At 41.0% G+C, this 25,443-nt stretch overlaps 1 protein-coding gene across 4 annotated transcripts; it reads left to right on the forward strand.

Annotated features, from left to right (window-relative positions):
• The first annotated feature begins 1,860 nt into the window (after positions 1–1,860).
• On the forward strand, positions 1,861–24,591 carry LOC135536243 (neuronal-specific septin-3-like). Of its 4 annotated transcripts, none has more exons than XM_064962612.1 (10): positions 1,867–2,149; positions 16,762–17,025; positions 18,001–18,129; positions 18,649–18,730; positions 19,024–19,161; positions 19,763–19,880; positions 21,672–21,767; positions 22,157–22,253; positions 22,460–22,511; positions 22,682–24,591. In XM_064962612.1, exons 1-10 carry the CDS (start codon positions 1,915–1,917, stop codon positions 22,809–22,811), a joined length of 1,341 nt encoding a protein of 446 aa, XP_064818684.1. In that variant the 5' UTR covers positions 1,867–1,914; the 3' UTR covers positions 22,812–24,591. The 4 variants fall into 4 exon arrangements, with proteins under 4 accessions (XP_064818690.1, XP_064818684.1, XP_064818698.1 ...); XM_064962626.1 differs by lacking the exon at positions 1,867–2,149 and adding an exon at positions 2,414–2,556; XM_064962630.1 differs by lacking the exon at positions 1,867–2,149 and adding an exon at positions 3,620–3,764.
• Positions 24,592–25,443: the final 852 nt, after the last annotated feature.

Raw genomic sequence — 25,443 nt, forward strand, 5'->3', positions numbered from 1 at the left:
AAGAAACCCATCCAGATCTCCTCCTTTGACTGCCAGGGACTCCATCTTCATACAGAGAGGACTCTTGGCAACAGGACAACACATCCTATTCTTAAGCTCAAACCTGGTGTCTCTCTGACACTTCATACTCCTAAGGTCAGGCTAGGCCCATCCCCAACACTTCTTACTCCAAAGCCTATTTGGAAAGTTCCTATTCCAAATCCTAGCATCTCTCCAAAAGTTCCTATTCCAAATCATAGTGTTTCGCCACCACTTATCATTACAAACCCAGACCTCTCTCCAAGCCTTTCCATCCCAAAGATCCGGCTTGGCCCATCTCCAAAACTGTACAGTCAAACAATGCCATTGGAGAGCCAAGGCACAAAACAGACCTCCCCGGTGGCCAAAGAAATAAGGGCCCGTTCAATCCCTATCTCTAGTACTAAAGGTCAGGCTGAGCATCGTAACCAGTGTTCCCCTAAACCAGCAACCCATGACATACTTGATGAAGAGGTTCTGATGGACTTTGTAACACGTTCTGGGTTGATGAAACCTGTACCAACATCTTATTCTAGAGGTGTAGGCACACCGCCTGTTACGTACACCCATTCCTCTCCACAATCTCAACAGCCAGGGGCCTACAGGACAAAAGGCATGAAGTCTCAGGACCCGAACTTGTTGCAGGCCAGGCTCGGACTAAGGAAAACAGGAAGGATAACAAAATCCAGTCCTGGGTTTCTTCTAGGTAAGGATGGCATTTCCAAGCAAAAAGTTGCTGACACAATATCTGAACCAAGACCAAATGACCTGGTAACCCCATCAGGTACTGCTCTGTCAGGAGGTGTGTCAGCCAGACAAAATGTTGTATCAAGGAGGAAAGTTCCAATTATTGTTGAGAATGATTCTCAATCAATTCATTTTCAGTTTAAGTCAAAGAGGGGTGGACAGGGGTCCCAATGTGGCCTTGCTTCACCAAAAACACTAAAACACATTGGACATCTTCAGAAGGGACTTCAGTCTCAGGCTGCCAGCGTATATGCTGGTCGACTACCTTTCAGTCAAAAGGAATACTGTCAAAGTGATTCTCCTCCTATGCCTCCCAAGACACCATCTTGGAAAGAACACCTAAGTCGATCAACATCTGCAGCAGTTACAGAAGTCAAAAGAAGCAGCTATGACCTCAACCCTTGGGCAAAGAAGGGAGCAACATTCATAAAGGACTTTACCACCAAAGAGTCTCATCTGGAAGAGTCTACAAAGACAATATTAGATGCTGCATTTCAACCTTTGGCACAAGCCAGCCCTAGTAGAAAATACAAGAACCTTCAAAGACCCAAATTCTGGACTAGACATCAGTGTCAAAGTCTACCGACCGATACACAAACCATTGAGAGGAAACGGAATCAATCTAACCAGTCAAATAGCAGCATTTTGATGGGTAGGTGTCTTTTAGGAGTCAGTCAGAAACAGGAAGCCCTTCAGTCTGGGGTTAAAAGGTCAAACAGCGACAACTCCCAGACATGTCTGGTGGTACCTCTGACACAGGGGGCCTCCCTCACACCCTCTACCCTGTCAGAGGCCCCTGAGAGAGCAACTATTAAACATGGGCAGGGCTTGGATTTGGACCATTGCCAAAATATCAATAGTGGTCAAGTTACAGAATCCACCAAACTCAATCTAGATGAATGTGTGCTGCACAGTGGATCCGTTCCCAAAATGTTCAGCCAATCACAGAAACCTATTTTACATCCTGTCCAATTGGCTTTACGAATGGTGAAGAACAACGATGGATATCACAAAGGAGTCAAAGTACTAAGGCCAGTTCATCTAGAACCCACCCAAACAGGCCCACCTCCACCACCTGACCATGAGAGGCCCAATATAAACCCACCAGAATATTCCTCAGAAGAATGGACTGTGCACTGGCCCCTGTCCATGGAGCGCAACGAGCAGCACAAAACACCACAGGTTGGCCCAGATTCAACAGAGGTCGCTGAGCAACCATCCCAACCCCAGAGCCATGGTATAGATTGCTACATACCAGGACAGATGAATATCTCACCATCACATGAATTGGATCACCCTCTTTCAAGCATGACGTTTGTTGATGAAGAGGCAGAGCAATTACATGATGACATCACCACACCTCCTCGAGTGTATTTGTCAATGGGTGAGTAATGAGGAAAAAGTTTCAATGAAGGCCATGCACATGGTAGTGTAAACAAAATTGTATTTGTTGGTTATAATTTCTCTTTATTCAGACTTAACATACTACTCTGAAGGTCAGGATGAGAGAGAGAAAGAGAGAGAGAGAGAGAGAGAGAGAGAGAGGAGGGGGTCAGAGAAGGCACTGGAGGGAATTTGAGACATGGCTCCTTATCAGAAGAGTAACAGACATGCAAAAACTGTGTGATAAAACCAAGTTTGGGGGAACAGTGGGGTAAAGTGAGTGACACATGACACAACACAAAAAGTCTGCACAACATGTAGACTAGAGAGAACAAACAAACTTAGACAACATGAACACAAAAGACAGCAGTGCGAGAACCTAAGAGCTGACAACAAAACGCCATATATGTGAGTATGGTACTATTTGATCATTGGATGCAAATGCTTCTCCTTTCAATTTTGTGGTGTGCTGTGACTGATTCAATGCATTTTGATATATGGAATGTTGTAGTGAGTCCCAGGGCTGGGGAGTAACTGATTACATGTAATCTGAAGGGGAAAAACTGTAACTGTAATCAGTTACGTTACCAGCAAAAATATTGTAATCAAATTACAGATACTTTTGAAAAAAGCATAATTACTTCTTGGATTACTTTTAAATTCAGAAAGGATGTTTGCAGAAGAAATACATTATGATATCTTTCAGCATTAAAAAAAGGTGAAAGTTTAGGTTTCTTCCACCTGAGAGAGTCTGACCACAAGTCAGAGACCACTAAGATGACATACCAAATGTGTTTGATGGATCCTTTTCTCTTCTTCTAATGTATCTTAATGGGTAAGTAGGCTAATCCAAAAGTAATTGAAAGTAATCAGATTACACTTTGGGTAAATCAAACAGTTACTTTACTGATTACAATTTTGGACAAGTAACTAGTAATGGATTACATTTAGAAAGTAACCTAACCAAACCTGGTTAGGCCTACAGTGAATTATACAATACCAATGACATTTTGTTTGGTTGTTGCTTTTTAGTTTACACACAACAATTTTATATATTTTTTTATCATTCATGTATACAGAGTTGCTATTAAGCATTTCATGAGAATTGTCTGTAATGACTTTAAGTTACCAAAATGCAAATGAAATAAATTATGAAACATGAGACATGACTAAATCTCGATAAATAGGCTACATGGATCAATATATTTTTCATGCAGATTTTTTATAGATTTGTGTCAATTACAATTTGGTCTAATCAAATACTGATTGGTTGTGCAAAATGACCAAAAATACTCAGGCGATGCCAAAAAGGTTGCCGAGGGGCAAGGTTCTGTTTGAGCATGCGTTCTGCATCACCTCTCGCTCATCTTGTCGCCTTGGTAACAAAAGGGGGGGCTCTCGACTAAGAGAGAGAGAGAGAGAGAGAGAGAGAGTGGCAGAGAGGGACGGAGGGAAAGAGGTACTCAGACAAATCATACGACCCGTTTCCTACATCTTTGCTTCTTTATGTTGGACATCTATCGTTTATTCTTGAGCATTGGGTTGAAAGACTAGTCGAAATTTTCACTAGCGCGGAACAAAACTATTTTGGAAATTGAATCTATAAACAGGAATCGGTAAGTCGCGCAACAATCAACATCACAGCAGACGAATGCGGACAGCTAGCATACCTAACGTGAGCTAGCTAACTTAGCATCATTTATCCAGCATGGATGGAGCCGGGACAATGGGTTGGTTAAACAGGTTTTGGGATGTAGGTAATCAGCTGTTATCGTGTAGCTTGTGAGGTTAAACATGATCGGGGTTATTGTTCAGGATATTTATGATCAAGCTAGCGAAATGTGGATTGATTTGGCTAGCCTTCAGTCAGACCGTAGAAACGACGTTAAAACGTTAACCCTCCTCAGTTTGCGGAGCACAGTGGGAAATATGGCCCTAATTGTCGCCATCAGAAATCATACAAATATACAATGTGGACGCTCTAACATCATCATTGTAGTCTATCTTTGATGGGATGACAGACCACACATTCAGCCAGAGAATTTAGATTTAAATTTGAGATATGATTTATGACAAAAAAGAGAGGTTATAACAGGTGAAATGACATAGGGGGAGCTTAGTAGAGGCCAAATATGTATTTGTGTATTATTTTGTGTAGATCTAGCTATCATTTGTGATACCACTCCAAATTTTGAGCAGGCTTTGCATAATCTGTCAGAAGACTATTTGATGTTGTGTATGCCTGTTTTATGTGCAGACTATTTTTTTGTGTGTGTGTGTGTGTGTGTGTGTGTGTGTGTGTGTGTGTGTGTGTGTGTGTGTGTGTGTGTGTGTGTGTGTGTGTGTGTGTGTGAGCAAGAGAGAGACAGCAAGCGACAGAATATGGTTATTCATTGATGCTCTAAATTCAACTGACAGACTCTGCTTTTCTGACCTGTGATCTACAGTACCAGTCAAAAGTTTGAACCCACCTACTCATTCCAGGGTTTTTCTTTATTTTTACTATTTTCTACATTGTAGAATAATAGTGGAGACATCAAAACTATGAAATAACACATATGGAATCATGTAGTAACAAAAAAAGTGTTAAACAATAGATGATATATTTGAGATTCTTCAAAGTAACCACCCTTTGACTTGATGAAAGCTTTGAACACTCTTGGCATTCTCTCAACCAGCTTCATGAGGTAGTCACCTGGAATAAATTTCAATTTTTATTTTTATTTTTTTATTTCACCTTTATTTAACCAGGTAGGCTAGTTGAGAACAAGTTCTCATTTACAACTGCGACCTTGCCAAGATAAAGCATAGCAGTGTGAACAGACAACAACACAGAATTACACATGGAGTAAACGATAAACAAGTCAATAACACAGTAGACAAAAAGAAAGAGTCTGTATACATTGTGTGCAAAAGGCATGAGGAAGTAGGCGAATAATTACAATTTAGCAGATAATTAACAGGTGTGCCTTGTTAAAAGTTAATTTGTGGAATTTCTTTCCTTAATGCGTTTGAGCCAATCAGTTGTGTTGTGACAAGGTAGGGTAGTATACAGAAGATGGTAAGGTCGACCAATTAATCGGCATGGCCGATTAATTTGGGCCGATTTCAAGTTTTCATAACAATCAGTAATCTGCATTTTTGGATGCCGATTATGACCGATTACATTGCACTCCAGGAGGAGACTGCGTGGCAGGCTGACCACCTGTTACGCGAGTGCAGCAAGGAGCCAAGGTAAGTTGCTAGCTAGCATTAAACTTATCTTATAAAAAACAATCAATCTTAACATAATCACTAGTTAACTACACATGGTTGATGATATTGCTAGTTTAACTAGCTTGTCCTGCGTTGCATATAATCAATGCGGTGCCTGTTAATTTATCATCAAATCACAGCCTACTTCGCCAAACGTGTGATGATTTAACAAGCACATTCGCGGAAAAAAAGCACGGTTGTTGCACCATTGTACCCAACCATAAACATCAATGCCTTTCTTAAAGTCAATACACAAGTATATTTTTTAAACCTGCATATTTAGTTAAAATAAATTCATGTTAGCAGGCAATATTAACTAGGGGAATTGTGTCACTCCTCTTGCATTCTGTGCAAGCAGAGTCAGGGTATATGCAGTAGTTTGGGCCGCCTGGCTCGTTGCGAACTGTGTGCAGACCATTTCTTCCTAACAAAGACTGTAATTAATTTGCCAGAATGTTAACATAAATATGACATAACAATAAAGGTTGTGCAATGTAACAGCAATATTTAGACTTATGGATGCCACCCGTTTGAATAAACGTTTTGTTTTCGAAATTATAGTTTCCGGAGTTGACCATATGAATGACCTTAGGCTTGTATTTCTGCGTGTTTATTATAGTTAAGTCTATGATTTGATATTTGATAGAGCAGTCTGACTGAGCGGTGGTACGCAGCAGCAGGCTCGTAAGCATTCATTCAAACAGCACTTTCCTGTGTTTGCCAGCAGCTCTTCGCAATGCTTGAAGCACAGCACTGTTTATGACTTCAAGCCTATCAGCTCCCAAGATTAGGCTGGCAATACTATAGTGCCTATAAGAACATTCAATAGTCAAAGGTATATGAAATACAAATGATATAGAGAGAAATCATCCTATAATTCCTATATTAACTACAACCTAAATCTACTTAACTGGGAATATTGAAGAATCATGTTAAAAGGAACCACCAGCTTTCATATGTTCTCATGTTCTGAGCAAGGAACTTAAACGTTATCTTTTTTACATGGCACATATTGCATTTTTACTTTCTTCTCCAATACTGTGTTTTTGCATTCTTTTGTTTCATTATTTATTTGAGACTAAATGTATTTTTATTTATGTATTAAGTTAAAATAAAAGTGTTCATTCAGTATTGTTGTAATTGTCATTATTACAAATATATAGATTTTTAAAAATCGGTATCAGCTTTTTTTGGTCCTCCAATAATCGGTATCGGCGTTGAAAAATCATAAGTGGTCGACCTCTGGAAGATAGCCCTATTTAGTAGAAGACCAAGTCCATGTTATGGCAATAACAGCTCAAGTAAGCAAAGATAAATTACAGTTTATCATTACTTTAAAACATGAAGGTCAGTCAATCCGGAAAATCTCAAAAACTTTTAAAGTTTCTTCAAGTGCAGTCGCAAAAACCATCAAGCGCTATGATTAAACGGGCTCTCATGAGGACCTTCATGGTTGAATTGCTGCAAAGAAACAACTACTAAAGGACACCAATAATAAGAAGCGACTTGTTTGGGCCAAGAAACAAGAGCAATGGACATTAGACCGGTGGAAATCTGTCCTTTAGTCTGATGAGTCCAAATTTGAGGCTTTTTGTTCCATCTGCTGTGTCTTTGTGAGATGCAGAGTAGGTGAATGGATGATCTCTGCATGTGTGGTTTGCACTTAGTGGGACTATCATTGTTTTTTTTAAAGGACAATGGACCAATACAATTCCAGGCTGTTTAAGTGTTCTTTGACCAAGAAGGAGAGGGATGGAGTGTTGCATCAGAGGACCTGGCCTCCACAATCATTGACCTCAACCCAATTGAGATGGTTTTGGATGTGTTGGACCGCAGAGTAAAGGAAAAGCAGCCAACAAGTGCTAAGCATATGTGGGAACTCCTTCAAGACTGTTGGAAAAGCATTTCAGGTGAATCTGGTTGAGAGAATGCTAAGAGTGTGCAAAGCTGTCATCAAGGAAAAGGGTGGCTACTTTGAAGAATAAACATCTAAATTATATTTTAATTTGTTGAACACTTTTTTGGTTACTACATGATTCCATATGTGTTATTTCATAGTTTTGATGTCTTCACAATTTTTCTACAATGTAGAAAATAGTAAACAATAAAGAAAAACCTTTGAATGAGTAGGTGTGTCCAAGCTTTTGACTGGTATTGTATGTCAAGGCTTATGGATGATCTCATACTCATACACAGAAGCAGCTAAATTTGTATGCCCTGTAGTGTCCTAGGCTCAAATTGCGCATGCATAGCCATATGTCTGTTTTCATCGCCATCTGTTGTACAGTAGTGCAGTATTTACTGTGGTAAACCAGTCTGCTACAGGTATCATTATCTTTACAGTGCCTTCAGAAATTTTCCATACCTGTTTATTTATTCCACATTCTTTTGTGTTATAGTCTAAATTCAAAATTGATTAAATATTTTTTAAATCTCACTCATCTACACACAACACCCCATATTGACAAAGTAAAAATATGTCTTTCAAAATGTTTGCAAATGTATTGAAAATGAAATAAATATCTAATTTATGTAAGTATTCACACTCCTGAGTGTTAGAATCACCTTTGGGAGCGATTACAGCTGTGAGTCTTTCTGGGTAAGTCTCTAAGAGCTTTGCACACCTGGATTTCACAATATTTGCACTAGAGGTTGACCGATTAATCGGCATGGCCAATTAATTAGGGCCGATCTCATGCTTACATAACAATCGGTATGCCAATTATGGCCGATTACATTGCAATCCACGAGGAAACTGTTACGCGAGTGAAGCAAGGAGCCAAGGTAAGTTGCTAGCTAGCATTAAACTTATCTTATAATAAACAATGAATCTTCACATAATCACTAGTTAACTACACATGGTTGATGATAGTACAAGGCTAACTAGCTTGTCCTGTGTTGCATATAATCAATGCGGTGGCTTTTAATTTATCATCGAATCAAAGCCTACTTCGCCAAATGGGTGATGATTTAACAAACGCATTTGCAAATGAAGCACTGTCGTTGCACCAATGTACCTAAACCATAAACATCAAAGCCTTTCTTAAAATCAATACACAGAAGTATACATTTTTTAAACCTGCATATTTAGTTCAAAGAAATTCATGTTCGCAGGCAATATTAACTAGGGAAATTGTGTCACTTCGCTTGCGTTCAATGCAAGCAAAGTCAGGGTAAATGCAACAGTTTGGGCTGCCTGGCTCGTTGCGAACTAATTTGCCAGAATTTTACATAATTATGACAACATTGAAGGTTGTGCGATGTAACAGCAGTATTTAGACTTAGGGTTGTCACCCGTTTGATAAAATACAGAACGGTTCCGTATTTCACTGAAATAATAAACGTTTTGTTTTCGAAATGATAGTGTAACGGTCGTCGATGGTGGAAGAAGTTGAGGACCAAGGTGCAGCGTGGTAGGTGTCCATATTTATTAGAATGAACACGGAAATAACAAAATAACAAAGAGAAACGACCTAAAACAGTTCTGGCTGGTGCAGACACACAATGGAAAACAGAAAATAATCACCCACGAAACACAACAGAAAACAGGCTCCCTAAATATGGTTCTCAATCAGGGACAACGATTGACAGCTGTCTCTGATTGAGAACCAATGTCTCTGATTGAGAAATCAATACACAGAAGTATACATTTTTTAAACCTGCATATTTAGTTCAAAGAAATTCATGTTCGCAGGCAATATTAACTAGGGAAATTGTGTCACTTCGCTTGCGTTCAATGCAAGCAAAGTCAGGGTAAATGCAACAGTTTGGGCTGCCTGGCTCGTTGCGAACTAATTTGCCAGAATTTTACATAATTATGACAACATTGAAGGTTGTGCGATGTAACAGCAGTATTTAGACTTAGGGTTGTCACCCGTTTGATAAAATACGGAACGGTTCCGTATTTCACTGAAATAATAAACGTTTTGTTTTCGAAATGATAGTGTAACGGTCGTCGATGGTGGAAGAAGTTGAGGACCAAGGTGCAGCGTGGTAGGTGTCCATATTTATTAGAATGAACACGGAAATAACAAAATAACAAAGAGAAACGACCTAAAACAGTTCTGGCTGGTGCAGACGGAAAACAGAAAATAATCACCCACGAAACACAACAGAAAACAGGCTCCCTAAATATGGTTCTCAATCAGGGACAACGATTGACAGCTGTCTCTGATTGAGAACCATAACAGGCCAAACACGGAAATAGCAAATCATAGAAAAACTAACATAGACAACCCACCCAACTCACGCCCTGACCATACTAAAACAAAGACATAATAAAATAACTAAGGTCAGAACGTGACAGATAGTTTCCGGATTTTACCAAATTATGACCAAAGGCTCACATTTCTGTGTTTATTATATTATAATTACATCTCAGATTTGATATGCGGTGGTAGGCAGCAGAAGGCTTGTAAGCATTCATTCAAACTTTACTGCGTTTGCCAGCAGCTCTTCGCAATGCTTGAAGCACAGCGCTGTTTATGACTTCAAGCCTATCAACTCCTGAGATTAGGCTGGCAATACTATAGTGCCTATAAGAACATCCAATAGTCAAAGGTATATGAAATACATATGGTAGAAAGAGAAATAATCGACATGTCATAATTCCTATAATAACTACAACCTAAAACTTCTTAACTAGGAATATTGAACCACCAGCTTTCATATGTTCTGAGCAAGGAATTTAGACGTTAGCTTTTTACATGGCACATATTGCACTTTTACTTTCTTCTCCAACACTGTGTTTTTGCATTTTTGATTTGAAACTAAATAGATTTTATTTATGTATTTTAAGTTAAAATAAAAGTGTTCATTGTTCATTCAGTATTGTTGTCATTGTCATTATTACAAATATATATATATATATATTATATTTAAATCGGCTGATTTAATCGGTATCAGCTTTTTTTGGTTCTCCAATCAGTATCGGTATCGGCTTTGAAAAATCATAATCGATCGACCTCTAATTGCACATTATACTTTTTTTTAAATCTTCAAGCCATTTTCAAGTCTTTCCATAATTTTTCAAGCCGCTTTAAGTCAAAACTGCCACTCAGGAACATTTCATGTCGTAAACCAGAGTAGTGGGACAAAGGTACGGGACGGTAGGCAGAAAGGTCAAAACCGGGAAAACTAGGAAATAGGCACTATGGACAAGACAGGAGCAAGGGGAAAAACAGGAGACAAAGGGCTGTGAGACGTGTTTAATTCTGGACACATGAAAGGTAGGATGTAAACGAAGGGTCCGGGGCAACAGAAGACGAACAGCAGAGGGGCTAATGATTTTGGAGATGGGAAATGGGCCGATAAATCGGGGGAAGAGATTGCAGGATTTCACTCGGAGGGGCAGATCCCAGGTGGACAGCCATACTTTCTGCCCGAGATGATACTGGGGAGCCAGGGTCCGGTGGCGATCCGCTTGTCGTCGATACCTGGAGGTGGTCTTGAGGATGGCCGACCAGCCTCTCCAAACTTCTGGGCAGAGGTCTGGGAACGATGCACCTCCCGGACCTGTTTCCCTATTCTCCAGCTGTGTGCCGTTGCCAGGCACGATGTGGGAAGGATAGTCTCAGGCTCCGGGGTAATAGCCGTGGGGCTATAACGGCGAGACAGTGCATCTGGCTTGACATTCTTGGATCCTGGCCGATATGAGAGGGAGAAGTTGAACCGTGTGAACAGCAGGGCCCATTTATAGCTTGCCTGGAGTTGAGGCATTTGGCGGTGCGGGGAGATACTCCAGATTTTTGTGGTCGGCCCATACGATGAACGGGTGTTCCGCTCCTTCCAGTCAGTGCTTCCATACCTCCAACGCTATCTTCACTGCGAGAAGCTCACTATTTCCCACATTGTAGTTTTTCTCCGTGCGTTGAGGTGATGGGAGAATAAGGCACAGGGATGTAGCTTCAGGTCCAGGGCAGAACGCTGGGACAGGACCGCCCCACTCCTACATCAGACACATGGCCTCTACCACGAACTGACGGGAAGAGTCAGGATGATCCAGGATGGGAGCAGTGGTGAAGCGGTATTTGAGGTCCCGGAACGCCCGGTCAGCAGCAGGGGACTACGTGAACTGAACCTTGGGAGAGGTGAGTGCTGACAGGGGGGAAACCAGGGTGCTGTAACCCTGGTGATAGATGTTGGCGAACCCCAGGAAATGTTGTAGCTGCACCCTGGGCAAAGGCTGGGGCCAATCCACCACCTCCCTCACCTTCCTGGGATCCATCTAAACACTCCCAGCAGAGATGATGTACCCCAGAAAGGGGATGGTGGAGTGACGGATCTCGCAATTCTCTGCCTTAACAAACAACTGGTTTTCCAGGAGGTATTGAAGAACCTATCGGACGTGGAGCACATGTTCTTGGGGGGAGCGGGAGAAGATGAGGATGTCATCAATGTAGACAAAGACGAACTGGTTCAACATGTCACGGAGAACATCATTTACCAGAGTCTGGAACACAGCAGGGTCGTTGGTGAGGCCAAATGGCATGACCAAATACTCGTAAGGGCCGCTGGCCGTGTTGAAGGCAGTCTTCCACTCATCCCCCTCCCGTATCAGCAACAGGTGGTAGGCGTTCTGTAGATCCAGTTTAGAAAACACGGTGGGTCCCTGGAGCGGCTCGAAGGCCGAAGAGATGAGTGGTAGCAGGTAGCGGTTCTTCACCGTTATGTCATTGAGTCCCCAGTAGTCGATGCACAGGCGCAGGCTATTGTCCCTCTTCTCCACAAAGAAGAACCCTGTGCCGGCGGGAGAGCACGAAGGACATATAAATCATGCAGTTAGGGAGTCTCCAATGTAGGTGTCCATAGGCTTGGTCTCTGGGCCCGACAACGAGTACAGTCGTCCCCGGGGAGCAGTGGTGTTAGTGAGAAGGTCAATCCCGAAGTCATATGGTCGGTGCGGTGGAAGCGAAGTGTCCCGAGCCTTGTTGAACTCCTCCCGAAGGTCCTTGTACTCCGCGGGAATGGTGGAGATGTCCGGGGCACCTTCCAAGCTCCCAGGAAGACATCCCGGGGCATGTTGCTCTGACTTCAGACACTGGGCGTGGTAGAACAGACTCCAGCCCATGATGGCACCAGTAGACCAGTTGATCAGGGGATTGTGTCGCTGAAGCCAGGAGAATCCCAAAACCATGGCAATCTGAGGGGACTTAATGAGCAGGATTTGAATAGTCTCGCTGTGATTCCCTGACACCCGTAGGTTGATGGGAGTGGTAATATGAGTGACCTGGCCTATAGAGCGCCCGTCTAGCGTTCTAACGTCCATGGGAGTGGAGAGGGGCTGAGTGGGGATGTTCAGCTCGGAAGCCAGGGTATCGTCCAAAAAGAGTTAATGAGGACCCATAGAGATTTAGACTGGTTTCCTCACAGCAGAATGGCATGAAAAAGGGTGTGAGCAAGGGAGGCAGGAAAGTTCTCCATATATCCCACCAGACTACTCACTCCTACCAGTGAGCCTGTTTTTTTTTAAAGGACAAGAAGACACAAAAAAGGGTACCTAAGTATGGTTCCCAATCAGAGACAACGATAGACAGCTGTACCATACCCGAAATATAGAAAATATTGAAATAGAAAATCATAGAAACACAAAACATAGAATGCCCACCCCAACTCACGCCCTGACCAAACCAAAATAGAGACATAAAAAGGATCTCTAAGGTCAGGGCATGACAGCTTAAAAATCTGAAGAGTGGAACTCAGTGATGTGTTGTGTTGGATTTGCCCCAAACATAATGCTTTGTATTCAGGAGATAAAGTGAATTTCTTTTCACTCTCATTTAGGTTAGTATTGTGGAGTAACTACAATGTTGTTGATCCATCCTCAGTTTTCTCATATCACAGCTAGAGGTCGACCGATTATGATTTTTCAACGCCGATACCGATTATTGGAGGACCAAAAAAAGCTGATACCGATTAATCAGCCAATTTGTATTTATTTATTTGTAATAATGACAATTACAACAATACTGAATGTACACTTATTTTAACTTAATATAAGACATCAATAAAAGTCCATTTAGCTTCAAATAAATAATGAAACATGTTCAATTTGGTTTAAAAAATGCAAAAACAAAGTGTTGGAGAAGTAAAAGTGCAATATGTGCCATGTAAAAAAGCTAACGTTTGAGTTCCTTGCTCAGAACATGAGAACATATGAAAGTTGGTAGTTCCTTTTAACATGAGACTTCAATATTCCAAGGTAAGAGGTTTTAGGTTGTAGTTATTGTATGAATTATAGGACTATTTCTCTCTATACCATTTGTATTTCATATACCTTTGACTATTGGATGTTCTTATAGGCACTATAGTATTGCCAGTGTAACAGTATAGCTTCTGTTCCTCTCCTCGCCCCTCCTTGGGCTCGAACCAGGAACACATTGACAACAGCCATACTCGAAGCAGCGTTACCCATCGCTCCACAAAAGTCGGCCCTTGCAGAGCAAGGGGAATAACTACTCCAAGTCTCAGAGCGAGTGACGTTTGAAATGCTATTAGCGCTCAGCCCGCTAACTAGCTAGCCATTTCACATCAGTTACACCAGCCATTAGGCTGATAGGCTTGAAGTCATAAACAGCGTTGTGCTTGCGAAGAGCTGCTGGCAGAACGCACTAGCAGCCTGCTGCTGCCTACCATCATCGCTCAGTCAGACTGCTCTATCAAATCATTGACTTAGTTATAACACACAGAAATACGAGCCTTTGGTCATTAATATGGTCGAATCCGGAAACTATAATTTCGAAAACAAAACGTTTATTATTTTAGTGAAATACGGAACCGTTTGGTATTTTATCTAACGGGTGGCATCCCTAAGTCTAAATATTCTTGTTACATTGCACAACCTTCAATATTATGTCATAATTATGTAAAAGTCTGGCAAATTAGTTCGCAATGAGCCAGGCTGCCCAAACTGTTGGGCAGCCTATGTGCAATGAACACAAGAGAAGTGACACAATTTCACCTGGTTAATATTGCCTGAATCCCCCGAGCTGACAAGGTAAAAATCTGGCGTTCTGCCCCTGAACAAGGCAGTTAACCCAGTTTTCCTAGGCCGTCATTGAAAATAAGAATGTGTTCTTAACTGACTTGCCTAGTTAAATAATGTTATAAAAAAAAGAATCTGCCAAATCGACGCCCAAAAATACAGATTTCTGATTATTATGAAAACTTGAAATCGGCCCTAATTAATTGGCCATTCCGATTAATTGGTCGACCTCTAATCACAGCGATTAAACTCTGTAACTGTTTTAAAGTCACCATTGGCCTCATGGTGAAATCCCTGAGAGGTTTCCTTCCTTTCCGGCAACTGAGTTAGAAATAATGCATGTTGTGCCAGGGTGTATTAATTCACCATCACTGAGGCACCTTACAGATGTATGTGTAGAGTACAGAGATGAGGTAGTCATTCAAAATTCATGTTAAACACTATTATTGCAGACAGAGCGAGTCCATGCAACTTATTATATGACTAGTTAAGTATACAGTGCCTTGCGAAAATATTCGGCCCCCTTGAACTTTGCGACCTTTTGCCACATTTCAGGCTTCAAACATAAAGATATAAAACTGTATTTTTTTGTGAAGAATCAACAACAAGTGGGACACAATCATGAAGTGGAACGACATTTATTGGATATTTCAAACTTTTTTAACAAATCATTATTCAGCCCCTTTACTTTCAGTGCAGCAAACTCTCTCCAGAAGTTCAGTGAGGATCTCTGAATGATCCAATGTTGACCTAAATGACTAATGATTATAAATACAATCCACCTGTGTGTAATCAAGTCTCCGTATAAATGCACCTGCACTGTGATAGTCTCAGAGGTCCGTTAAAAGCACAGAGAGCATCATGAAGAACAAGGAACACCCCAGGCAGGTCCGAGATACTGTTGTGAAGAAGTTTAAAGCCGGATTTGGATATAAAAAGATTTCCCAAGCTTTAAACATCCCAAGGAGCACTGTGCAAGCGATAATATTGAAATGGAAGGAGTATCAGACCACTGCAAATCTACCAAAACCTGGCCGTCCCTCTAAACTTTCAGCTCATACAAGGAGAAGACTGATCAGAGATGCAGCCAAGAGGCCCATGATCACTCTGGATGAACTGCAGAGATCTACAGCTGAGGTGGGAGACTCTGTCCATAGGACAACAATCAGTTGTATATTGCACAAATCTGGCCTTTATGGAAGAGTGGCAAGAAGAAAGCCATTTCTTAAAGATATCCATAAAAAGTGTCGTTTAAAGTTTGCCACAAGCCATCTGGGAGACACACCAAACATGTGGAAGAAGGTGCTCTGGTCAGATGAAACCAAAATTGAACTTTTTGGCAACAATGCAAAACGTTATGTTTGGCGTAAAAGCAACACAGCTCATCACCCTGACCACACATCCCCACTGTCAAACATGGTGGTGGCAGCATCATGGTTTGTGCCTGCTTTTCTTCAGCAGGGACAGGGAAGATGGTTAAAATTGATGGGAAGATGGATGGAGCCAAATACAGGACCATTCTGTAAGAAAACCTGATGGAGTCTGCAAAAGACCTGAGACTGGGACGGAGATTTGTCTTCCAACAAGACAATGATCCAAAACATAAAGCAAATCTACAATGGAATGGTTCAAAAATAAACATATCCAGGTGTTAGAATGGCCAAGTCAAAGTCCAGTCCAGAATCCAATCGAGAATCTGTGGAAAGAACTGAAAACTGCTGTTCACAAATGCTCTCCATCCAACCTCACTGAGCTCGAGCTGTTTTGCAAGGAGGAATGGGAAAAATTTCAGTCTCTCGATGTGCAAAACCGATAGAGACATACCCCAAGCGACTTACAGCTGTAATCGCAGCAAAAGGTGGCGCTACAAAGTATTAACTTAAGGGGGCTGAATAATTTTGCACGCCCAATTTTTCAGTTTTTGATTTGTTAAAAAAGTTTCAAATATCCAATAAATGTCGTTCCACTTCATGATTGTGTCCCACTTGTTGCTTCTTCACAAGAAAATACAGTTTTATATCTTTATGATTGAAGCCTGAAATGTGGCAAAAGGTCGCAAAGTTCAAGGGGGCCGAATACTTTCGCAAGTCACTGTATTTTTACTACATAACTTATTTAAGCTTGCCATAACAAAGGGGTTGATTACTTATTGACTCAAGACATTTCAGCTTGACATTTCAGCATTATTCCACTTTGACATAATGGGATATTAGGTGTAGGCCAGTGACACAACATCTCAATTGAATCCCTTTTAAATTCAGGCTGTAACACAACGATACGTGGAAAAAGTCAAGGGGTATGAATAATTTCTGAAGGTACTGTACAGTATATAGCCCAATGAAATAGGCCTAATAAAAGCAAATTTTACCCTCCAGACATGTCAGAGTCCATTGTTCCCCCTGAAGTGAGACCCAAACCTGCTGTCCCTGCCAAACCCCCTCATGTGGCAGCACCATCCCCTACAGCACCCCATGGACCATCAGGGCTAGGTGGCGGGGTCGGGGTTGATCGAGTTCCAGGGTTGGGACACTCTGGTAGTGGATCCACGTTGCTGGGATACATTGGGATTGACACCATCATCGAGCAGATGAGGAAGAAGACCATGAAGGCTGGTTTCGACTTCAATATTATGATAGTGGGTAAGTAAGGAAGGACAACCTCTTCAGTTTGTGTCTGGTATGATTGATATATTTTGTGTCTTTCAGAAGAGTACGTGAACCCATGGTGTGCTAACAAACACATAGACATGAAACATGAAATTAAGTTGTGCCTCTCCCTTGTTCTGTCTCTCTTCTCAACAACATCATGCCACAAACCATGCTCTCCCTCCACTAACTCTCTCTCTCTCTCTCTCTCTCTCTCAATCCATTTCAATTCAAGGGCTTTATTGGCATGGGAAACATGTGTTAACATTGCCAAAGCAAGTGAGGTAGATAATATATAAAGTGAATATATAAAGTGAAATAAACAATAAAAATTAACAGTAAACATTACACATACAGAAGTTTCAAAACAATAAAGACATTACAAATGTCATATTATATATATATACAGTGTTTTAACAATGTACAAATGGTTAAAGGACACAAGATAAAATAAATAAGCATAAATATGGGTTGTATTTACAATGGTGTTTGTTCTTCACTAGTTGCCCTTTTCTCGTGGCAACAGGTCACAAATCTTGCTGCTGTGATGGCACACTGTGGAATTGCACCCAGTAGATATGGGAGTTTATCAAAATTGGATTTGTTTTCGAATTCTTTGTGGATCTGTGTAATCTGAGGGAAATATGTCTCTCTAATATGGTCATACATTGGGTAGGAGGTTAGGAAGTGCATCTCAGTTTCCACCTCATTTTGTGGGCAGTGAGCACATAGCCTGTCTTCTCTTGAGAGCCATGTCTGCCTACGGCGGCCTTTCTCAATAGCAAGGCTATGCTCACTGAGTCTGTACATAGTCAAAGCTTTCCTTAATTTTGGGTCAGTCACAGTGGTCAGGTATTCTGCCGCTGTGTACTCTCTGTGTAGCGCCAAATAGCATTCTAGTTTGCTCTGTTTTTTTGTTAATTCTTTCCAATGTGTCTCTCGCTCTCTCTCTCTCTTTCTCTCTCTCAGGTCAAAGCGGGCTGGGGAAGTCAACGCTGGTGAACACGCTGTTCAAGTCCCAGGTCAGCAGGTGGAGCTCAGGATGGGGCGGCGAGCATAAGATCCCCAAGACAGTGGAGATCAAGGCTGTGTCCCACGGTGAGAGAGACATTTCCTCTAAGCTCTATGTGTGTGTGTGAGAGCAAGAGAGAGAGGGATAGAGTGTGTGTGTGTGTGAGCAAGCGAGCGAGTGATAGAGTGTGTGTGTGAGCAAGAGAGAGAGGGATAGAGTGTGTGTGTGTGTGTGTAACCAAGAGAGAGGGAAAGAGTGTGTGTGCGTGCGTGCATGGGAGTGTTTGTGTGTTTGTATATATGTATCTTCTACTGTTGATATTTGTCTTAGACTGGCACAGCTGGCACGTGCAGCCCACATGGCATTCCAGACAGACACAGAGGCAGACTGTCTGGCCAAAAACACTGTACTGCTAGCTTTATTTCTGCATCGTTGCACATTTGTCATCCTCACTGACATCAAAGAAAAATCCCCGTCTACGAGACAAGGACAAAACGCACATATCATTTATTGACTGGTTGCGTGTTTAACTTTTTGTCACCTGATTTTGGCAAAAGTACTTACAGTGTGAATGTTGTATTGAATGTGGTAATTGAATGTTGCAGTGATCGAGGAGGGCGGAGTGAAGATGAAGTTGACAGTAATCGACACACCGGGTTTTGGTGATCTTATCAACAATGAAAACTGGTGAGTATGTGGGAAGAATGTTCATTATTGTGCACTTACACACAGTATATGTTTTGTTTGGGGTCACTAAATTTTTCAATTAGTTAAGCACAATGGCATGCATAGGATTTAGATTCAACCGTGCAAATGATTCAGATAGAAATAGAACTGCTAAACTATACAAGATTTTAAACATTTTTTACTGTACATTCTCCTTATCCTGACCGTACCCAACTACCCACCCCGGCTATAACGGTTTTGTGTGTATTTATACTGTATATTCCTAACACCCACCTTGTTCCATCCATCTGCAGCTGGGATCCCATCTCCAAGTACATCAACGAGCAGTATGAGAAGTTCCTGAAGGAAGAGGTCAATATTGCCCGAAAGAAGCGAATCCCTGACACCAGAGTTCACTGCTGCCTCTACTTTATCTCCCCAACTGGACACTCGTGAGTTAAAAATAAATCATGTGATTCAGGAATAGAAATGTCCTAATTTAGAGCATACTCAAATGTATGCACGAGTTACATCCACTTCTCTCTGATTGGCATTTACGCGTGCACTCATGCATGGAAGCTCACGCACACACACAGACTCCCTCTCAGTTCTCTCTCTCATTTCTAATGAGTTTACTTCCAGCTGTACTGACATTTACTTTGAGATCTAAACACATTCTTGAGCTACATCACAACACAACCAGGCAACATGGTTTGCTTCAACAGATGAAGCCAACTCATCTGAACTGTGATATTGCTCTTTACATAAACAGTTAAGTCTTCTGTGTGCCATGTTCTTTTTCTTGCGTTGATCGTTGCAACTAACGGGATGTTTTCTGTTAACGGGATGTTGTCTGTGCTGTCACCTACACCCAAGGACCTCAATCAGGGACAGAACTGTTGTTCAATGAGCCTGTATCTGTCCTAAAGTCGGGAGACAGATATAGAACTCTTCTGAAAAGACTGGGTTTTGCCAGTCCTGCTGTAAGATTGCTAATTGTTTCTATCCCAGCTGACAAGGTAATGTCTCTCTTTGTCTCTTTCTCTCTCTCAGTCTTCGACAGCTGGACATTGAGTTTATGAAGCACCTAAGTCGTGTGGTGAACATCATCCCCGTCATCGCCAAGTCTGACACCATGACCCCTGACGAGAAGAATGAGTTCAAACACAGGGTGAGGGATGAGAGACCTTGACCCTTGACCTCGATGAACCCTAATACAGTGGGGCAAAAAAGTATTTAGTCAGCCACCAATTGTGCAAGTTCTCCCACTTAAAAAGATGTGAGAGGCCTGTAATTTTCATCATAGGTACACTTCAACTATGACAGACAAAATGAGAGAAAAAAATCCAGAAAATCACATTGTAGGATTTGTAATGAATTTATTTGCAAATTGTGGTGGAAAATAAGTATTTGGTCAATAACAAAAGTTTATCTCAATACTTTGTTATATTCCCTTTGTTGGCAACGTTTTCTGTAAGTCTTCACAAGGTTTTCACACATTGTTGCTGGTATTTTGGCCCATTCCTCCATGCAGATCTCCTCTAGAGCAGTGATGTTTTGGGGCTGTTGCTGGGCAACACGGACTTTCAACTACCTCCAAAGATTTTCTATGGGGTTGAGATCGAGAGACTGGCTAGGCCACTCCAGGACTTTGAAATGCTTCTTACGAAGCCACTCCTTCGTTGCCCGGGCGGTGTGTTTGTGGCCAATTAACCAAATCTAACATAGCCTATTAGCTAAAAATGTAACTCCAAACACATTTTTTGATAATAGTAGCTGTTTAGCTGGTTAAACAAAGGTTTGCCATTTATGTCCATGTCAAGAAAGCTTACGAACAGCCAGCGGCACTTGTTGCAACTGGTACTTGCGGGTGCTTTTTCAAAGCCTATGTCAGATACTCAAGTGAGTGTAATTAGCACCAATGAGTGTAATTAGCTCAATTAGGAGTTGAGAAATAATGTTGGCAAAGAAGATATTTTCCTATTTTCTACTGTAGATACGTAATTTAAAAATAAAAAAGTCTGTTTCGCTAACGATATTCATAAAAAACATTGGAATAAAACATATTTTTTTCACTTTTGTATATACTATATATATAGTGGGGTCTGAAATTATTTATACCCTTGTTAAAGATTAGCAAAAATTTGAAAGTAATACTTTTTTTCTCAAAAAGTCAAAATTATTGACTCCCCTGTTTTCAGTACTTTTTAATTCCTCATCTTGTGAGGATAATGGCACTGAGCCTTTTTCTAAAATGTTTTATAAGTTGGAGAACACATTGGAAGGGATCTTAGACCATTCCTCTATATAGAATCCTCCCGAATCCTAGATTTCCTTTGTCTGCGCTTATGGACTGCCCTCTTCAATTCAACCCACAGGTTTTGAATGGGTTTCAAGTCCGGAGACTGAGGTTGCCATTGCAAAATTATGATTTTGTGGCCAATTAACCATTTCTTTGTGGATTTTGATGTTTTTGGCAAAAATGGAACTGGGTAAAGTTAATGATGCTGTTGACCTTAACAAGGGCCCCAGGACCAGTGGAAGCAAAATAGCCCCATAACATCAAAGATCTTCCACCATATTTTACAGTAGCTATGGCGTTCTTTTCTGCTTATGCATTCTTTTTTTGACACCAAATCCAGCACTGCTGTGCGTGGCCAAAGAGCACTATTTTCATGTCATCTGTCTTAAGCACCAGTTCCAATCCAAGTACCAATGCTAGTGAGTAAACTCAGGCGTTTAGATTTGTTGGATGACATGAAAATAGAGCTCTTTGGAGCTCTTTGGTATCTATATTTTCACGGACCCCCAGCTGTACTAGGGGCCGCGGACCCCAGGTTGAATATCCCTGGTCTAGATAGAAGTCATGGTAGAACTTGTTATGGATAACCAAGTCATGAGGGAACACATTATTCTAGTGCACATTAGGATATGTAACCTCTGGCTCCTCTTCATCTCTTAGGTGAGGAAGGAGCTGGAGACGCATGGGATTGAGTACTACCCGCAGAATGAGTTTGATGATGATATGGAGGATAAGAATGAAAATGACAAGATTAGGGTAAGGTCCTCTGTTCAAATTTTTAAATCCATGACCTTACATCCTACTGTAAAGGACTCAATCACTTCAATTGATTATGTCTCCCTAATACTCTTCCTCTCAAGTGGAATAATGTGAACACGAGATAAATCTGTACCTCTCCCTCTTTTTCTCCATTGCCTCAATGGTATGAGCATGCAAAATAGTGATTGCCAAAATGGTTAGGCAATTCAAATATTGAAATTAATTTCATATGAATATCAGACTATTTCTCTTATTCTATCTTTCTGGTTCTTTGTCATTTTAACTCTCTTTTTGACACCCCTCCTCAGAAGAAGAATAACTCCTGACTCTGATTTCTTATGTTTTCCTTGTCCAATTGAACCCTGTTTAAACGAGTCTGTTCACAGGAGACCATGCCCTTTGCAGTGGTGGGCAGCGACAAGGAGTTCCAAGTGAACGGCAAACGGGTTCTGGGGAGGAAGACAGCCTGGGGTGTGGTAGAAGGTAGGTTTATTTATAACCTCAATATAATTAATTAGGTCCTATATTAATGCCAAGCGTATTATGTTGACCTTTCTCCTCAGAGAGGCAGAGGGAATGGATTTATGGAGGTTGTTATACTGTAGTTGGGCCCAGGCTTAGACATGTGAAGCAAATGTGATTCAGATTTTTTTTATGCCAAATTGGTTCTTTCTTGTATTTTGTTGCAGTTGAAAATCCCAATCACTGCGAATTTGCTCTGCTACGAGATTTCCTCATCAGGTAAAGCAATCAATCGTACATTGATCTATCTTTTACTAATGCTTTATAGCTTTCCTATTCTTACAATACAATTACAGATGAGTCTCTTATGGCTTTGAAGTTGACTTTAGTGACCAAATCCAACTGTATGTAGCTATCAGCTAATGCCCGCCCTCCACTCTTCCTCCCAGGTCTCACCTCCAGGACCTGAAGGAAGTCACCCACAACATCCACTATGAAACCTACCGCGCCAGGAGACTCAACGACAACGGAGGTCTGCACCCCATCTCGGCCAACAACACTCAGGAGAGCAACCTTTAAATTTAGGACGAAGGATTAAGGAAAGAGAGAGATAAACAGAGAGATCAAAAGATATTGATCGACAATTCTATGTTGTGATATGAGCATCACTGCATGCTTTGGAGAACATTATAGATGTGGAATTCATTGTCAAAATATCATGTTAGGAGAGCTTTCATTCCAAAACACGTCCTACGTCTCCCTTTCCTCCGCCCATCGTCCTAAACCACCCACACTCACATCCCAGTTACACCTGGGATTAACCTTTGATCCTGCAATCTAAAACAAGGCCAACCCCAGTGTTTCCCCCGAATGCATTTTGCAACGGCGCAATAAATAGTGACCGCCACTGCAAATGTATTTAGTTATTTTTGTTATAATGTAGATGTGTAAATGTATGCCCCAGGAAGACCCCATCCGCCGCCCCCTGCAGGAAGACCCCATCTGCCACCCCCAGCTATATCTGCAACCCAAAGCATTTTGGGATTGAAGGGAATGAATCAAAGGAAGTACTTCAAATTCGATGGAATTCCCTTTATTCATAAAAAATTGATTTCCTTTTTCCGCTCACCTTGTGCTCTACTCATCCTTGACCTGTAAGTATACAGTATGTTATGTAGCTGCCACCATAAGAATAGATTTTGAGCCAAAATACTTTATGATGGGGCTGGTAAATGAGCACCTCAACTTCCACGAAAGCAATGTGACGTAAATATAAATTGACAAAGGGCTTTATTTATTTACAATATAGCTATTTTGTCACTTTTGCACAAAATATAGAAATCACAGTCTGAAATTCATAGTATTTGCCATTCACAACTTTTGTGGGCTTTTTTGAAAGCTCTGATGTCAAAGCGACGTGCCAATTCCCTTTAATGCTTTAATGCCGGCTTTCCTTCTCTCTGCCACACGAGGGCAGCGCTTCCCTGCGCATACTCACCCTGTGACAGGAAATGGTTTATTCATAGACTTAGATAGATGTCTCTTTTTAGTCCGGTATCTATCTCTATAGTTTACTTGCCTCCCTCCTATTCACTCCCTCCACCACATCGAGTGACCCATGCCCAGTGCATGTTTACCAGAAGTCCTCCTTTACCAGAGTAATCAGTCCAAATATAACCGATCAGTTATGACATGGTAATGTTTACCAAGGTTTCTTATGGAAATCACCCTTTCGATAGAGCACAGGTATTCCAGAAGTAGCCTACAAGCAATTAAGTTTCACTATATTTATCAAACAATTCACTTTTGACCTAAACTGTATCCTGAAAGGGGTTTCCCTGCTAAATTTTTATACAATCATACAGCGTGTGTGTGTTTGTATGTGTGTGTGAGTGAGAAGTGACTCAATTTAGTGTCTTAACGTTTGGAAATGTGTAGTTGTATATCATTGGTGTGGTATTAGTGAAGACGTTTTTTCAAGGAACAATTTAAATAATACAAAAAAACTATTCTCACTCGTTTCTATACAATGTTTTTATGTGTGCATGTCAGGAAACATCTCTCCTAGTCCTTCTGTCGTTTTCATTTAAGGATATCCCCAGCTCGCATATCAATGCACAGTCATTTCAATACATTAACCATTTTTGAACGTGGTGTGTACATCAACCAACCGCGAATAACAATGCATCACTAAAACCTTTGGCTGTGAATTTCCTGTTATCGTTTAATTTAAAACCCATTTTTCTTAAAAGTTGTTCTGATGTGCTGAGATGTCATTTCAGTGTTGCATTCATTATTTATATATTCATGTATTATTTATAGTAATTTATTGTTTATTTAATAAAAAATACTTTTGTCATCTCTTGACTATTGACTCATTTTCTTATCTTAATTCATTCTTTATTATCTCTGTATTGCCTCTACTTGTGTCACGTCTACTCAAGGTGGGTGGAATCAGGCGCAGAGAGCAGATAGCGATAATAAAGTTGTATTCTCCGGTGAACAAAATAAACAACGGTCAACCCAAATACAGACAGGGTGAATATATCCAACACAGGATAAAGACTAACCGGAGAATAATAAACAGCAAACACCGACAGACAAAACGAATGACAAAATAAACAATCCCGCACAAAACAAGGGCGGGACAACCTACATTAAATACAGACACTAATAAACTAAACAACACACAGGTGAAACCAATTAGACAAAACCAACAGATACACGAAAAAGGGATCGGTAGTGGCTAATAGGACGGTGACGACGACCGCCGAGCACCGCCCGAATGGGCAGGAGAGCCAACTTCGGCGGAAGTCGTGACAACTTGACAATAGCTCACATTTGGAAATACGGCACATTTTTGTATTTACATACAGAGAGGGAAGGGTGCCCCCTACGGGTCCTCCTGTTTCAATACAATTTCAATGTATGAATCACAAATGGGTACATTTCCCCCTCCCAGGAACTATGGAGACAATTATGCTTGTAAATGAATCAGTGGTGTAGAGTACTGAAGTAAAACTACTTTAAAGTACTTCTTAAGTATTTTGGGGGGGTATCTGTACTTTACTATTTATATTTTTTACTTTACTATTACTATTTAACTTTTACTTTTACTCTACTACATTCCTAAAGAAAATAATATACTTTTTACTCCATTCAGTGCATTCGGAAAGTATTCAGACCCCTTGACTTTTTTCACATTTTGTTA

The sequence above is a fragment of the Oncorhynchus masou genome, chromosome 5, assembly GCF_036934945.1.
Source record: "Oncorhynchus masou masou isolate Uvic2021 chromosome 5, UVic_Omas_1.1, whole genome shotgun sequence".
Taxonomy (NCBI): Eukaryota; Metazoa; Chordata; class Actinopteri; order Salmoniformes; family Salmonidae; genus Oncorhynchus; species Oncorhynchus masou.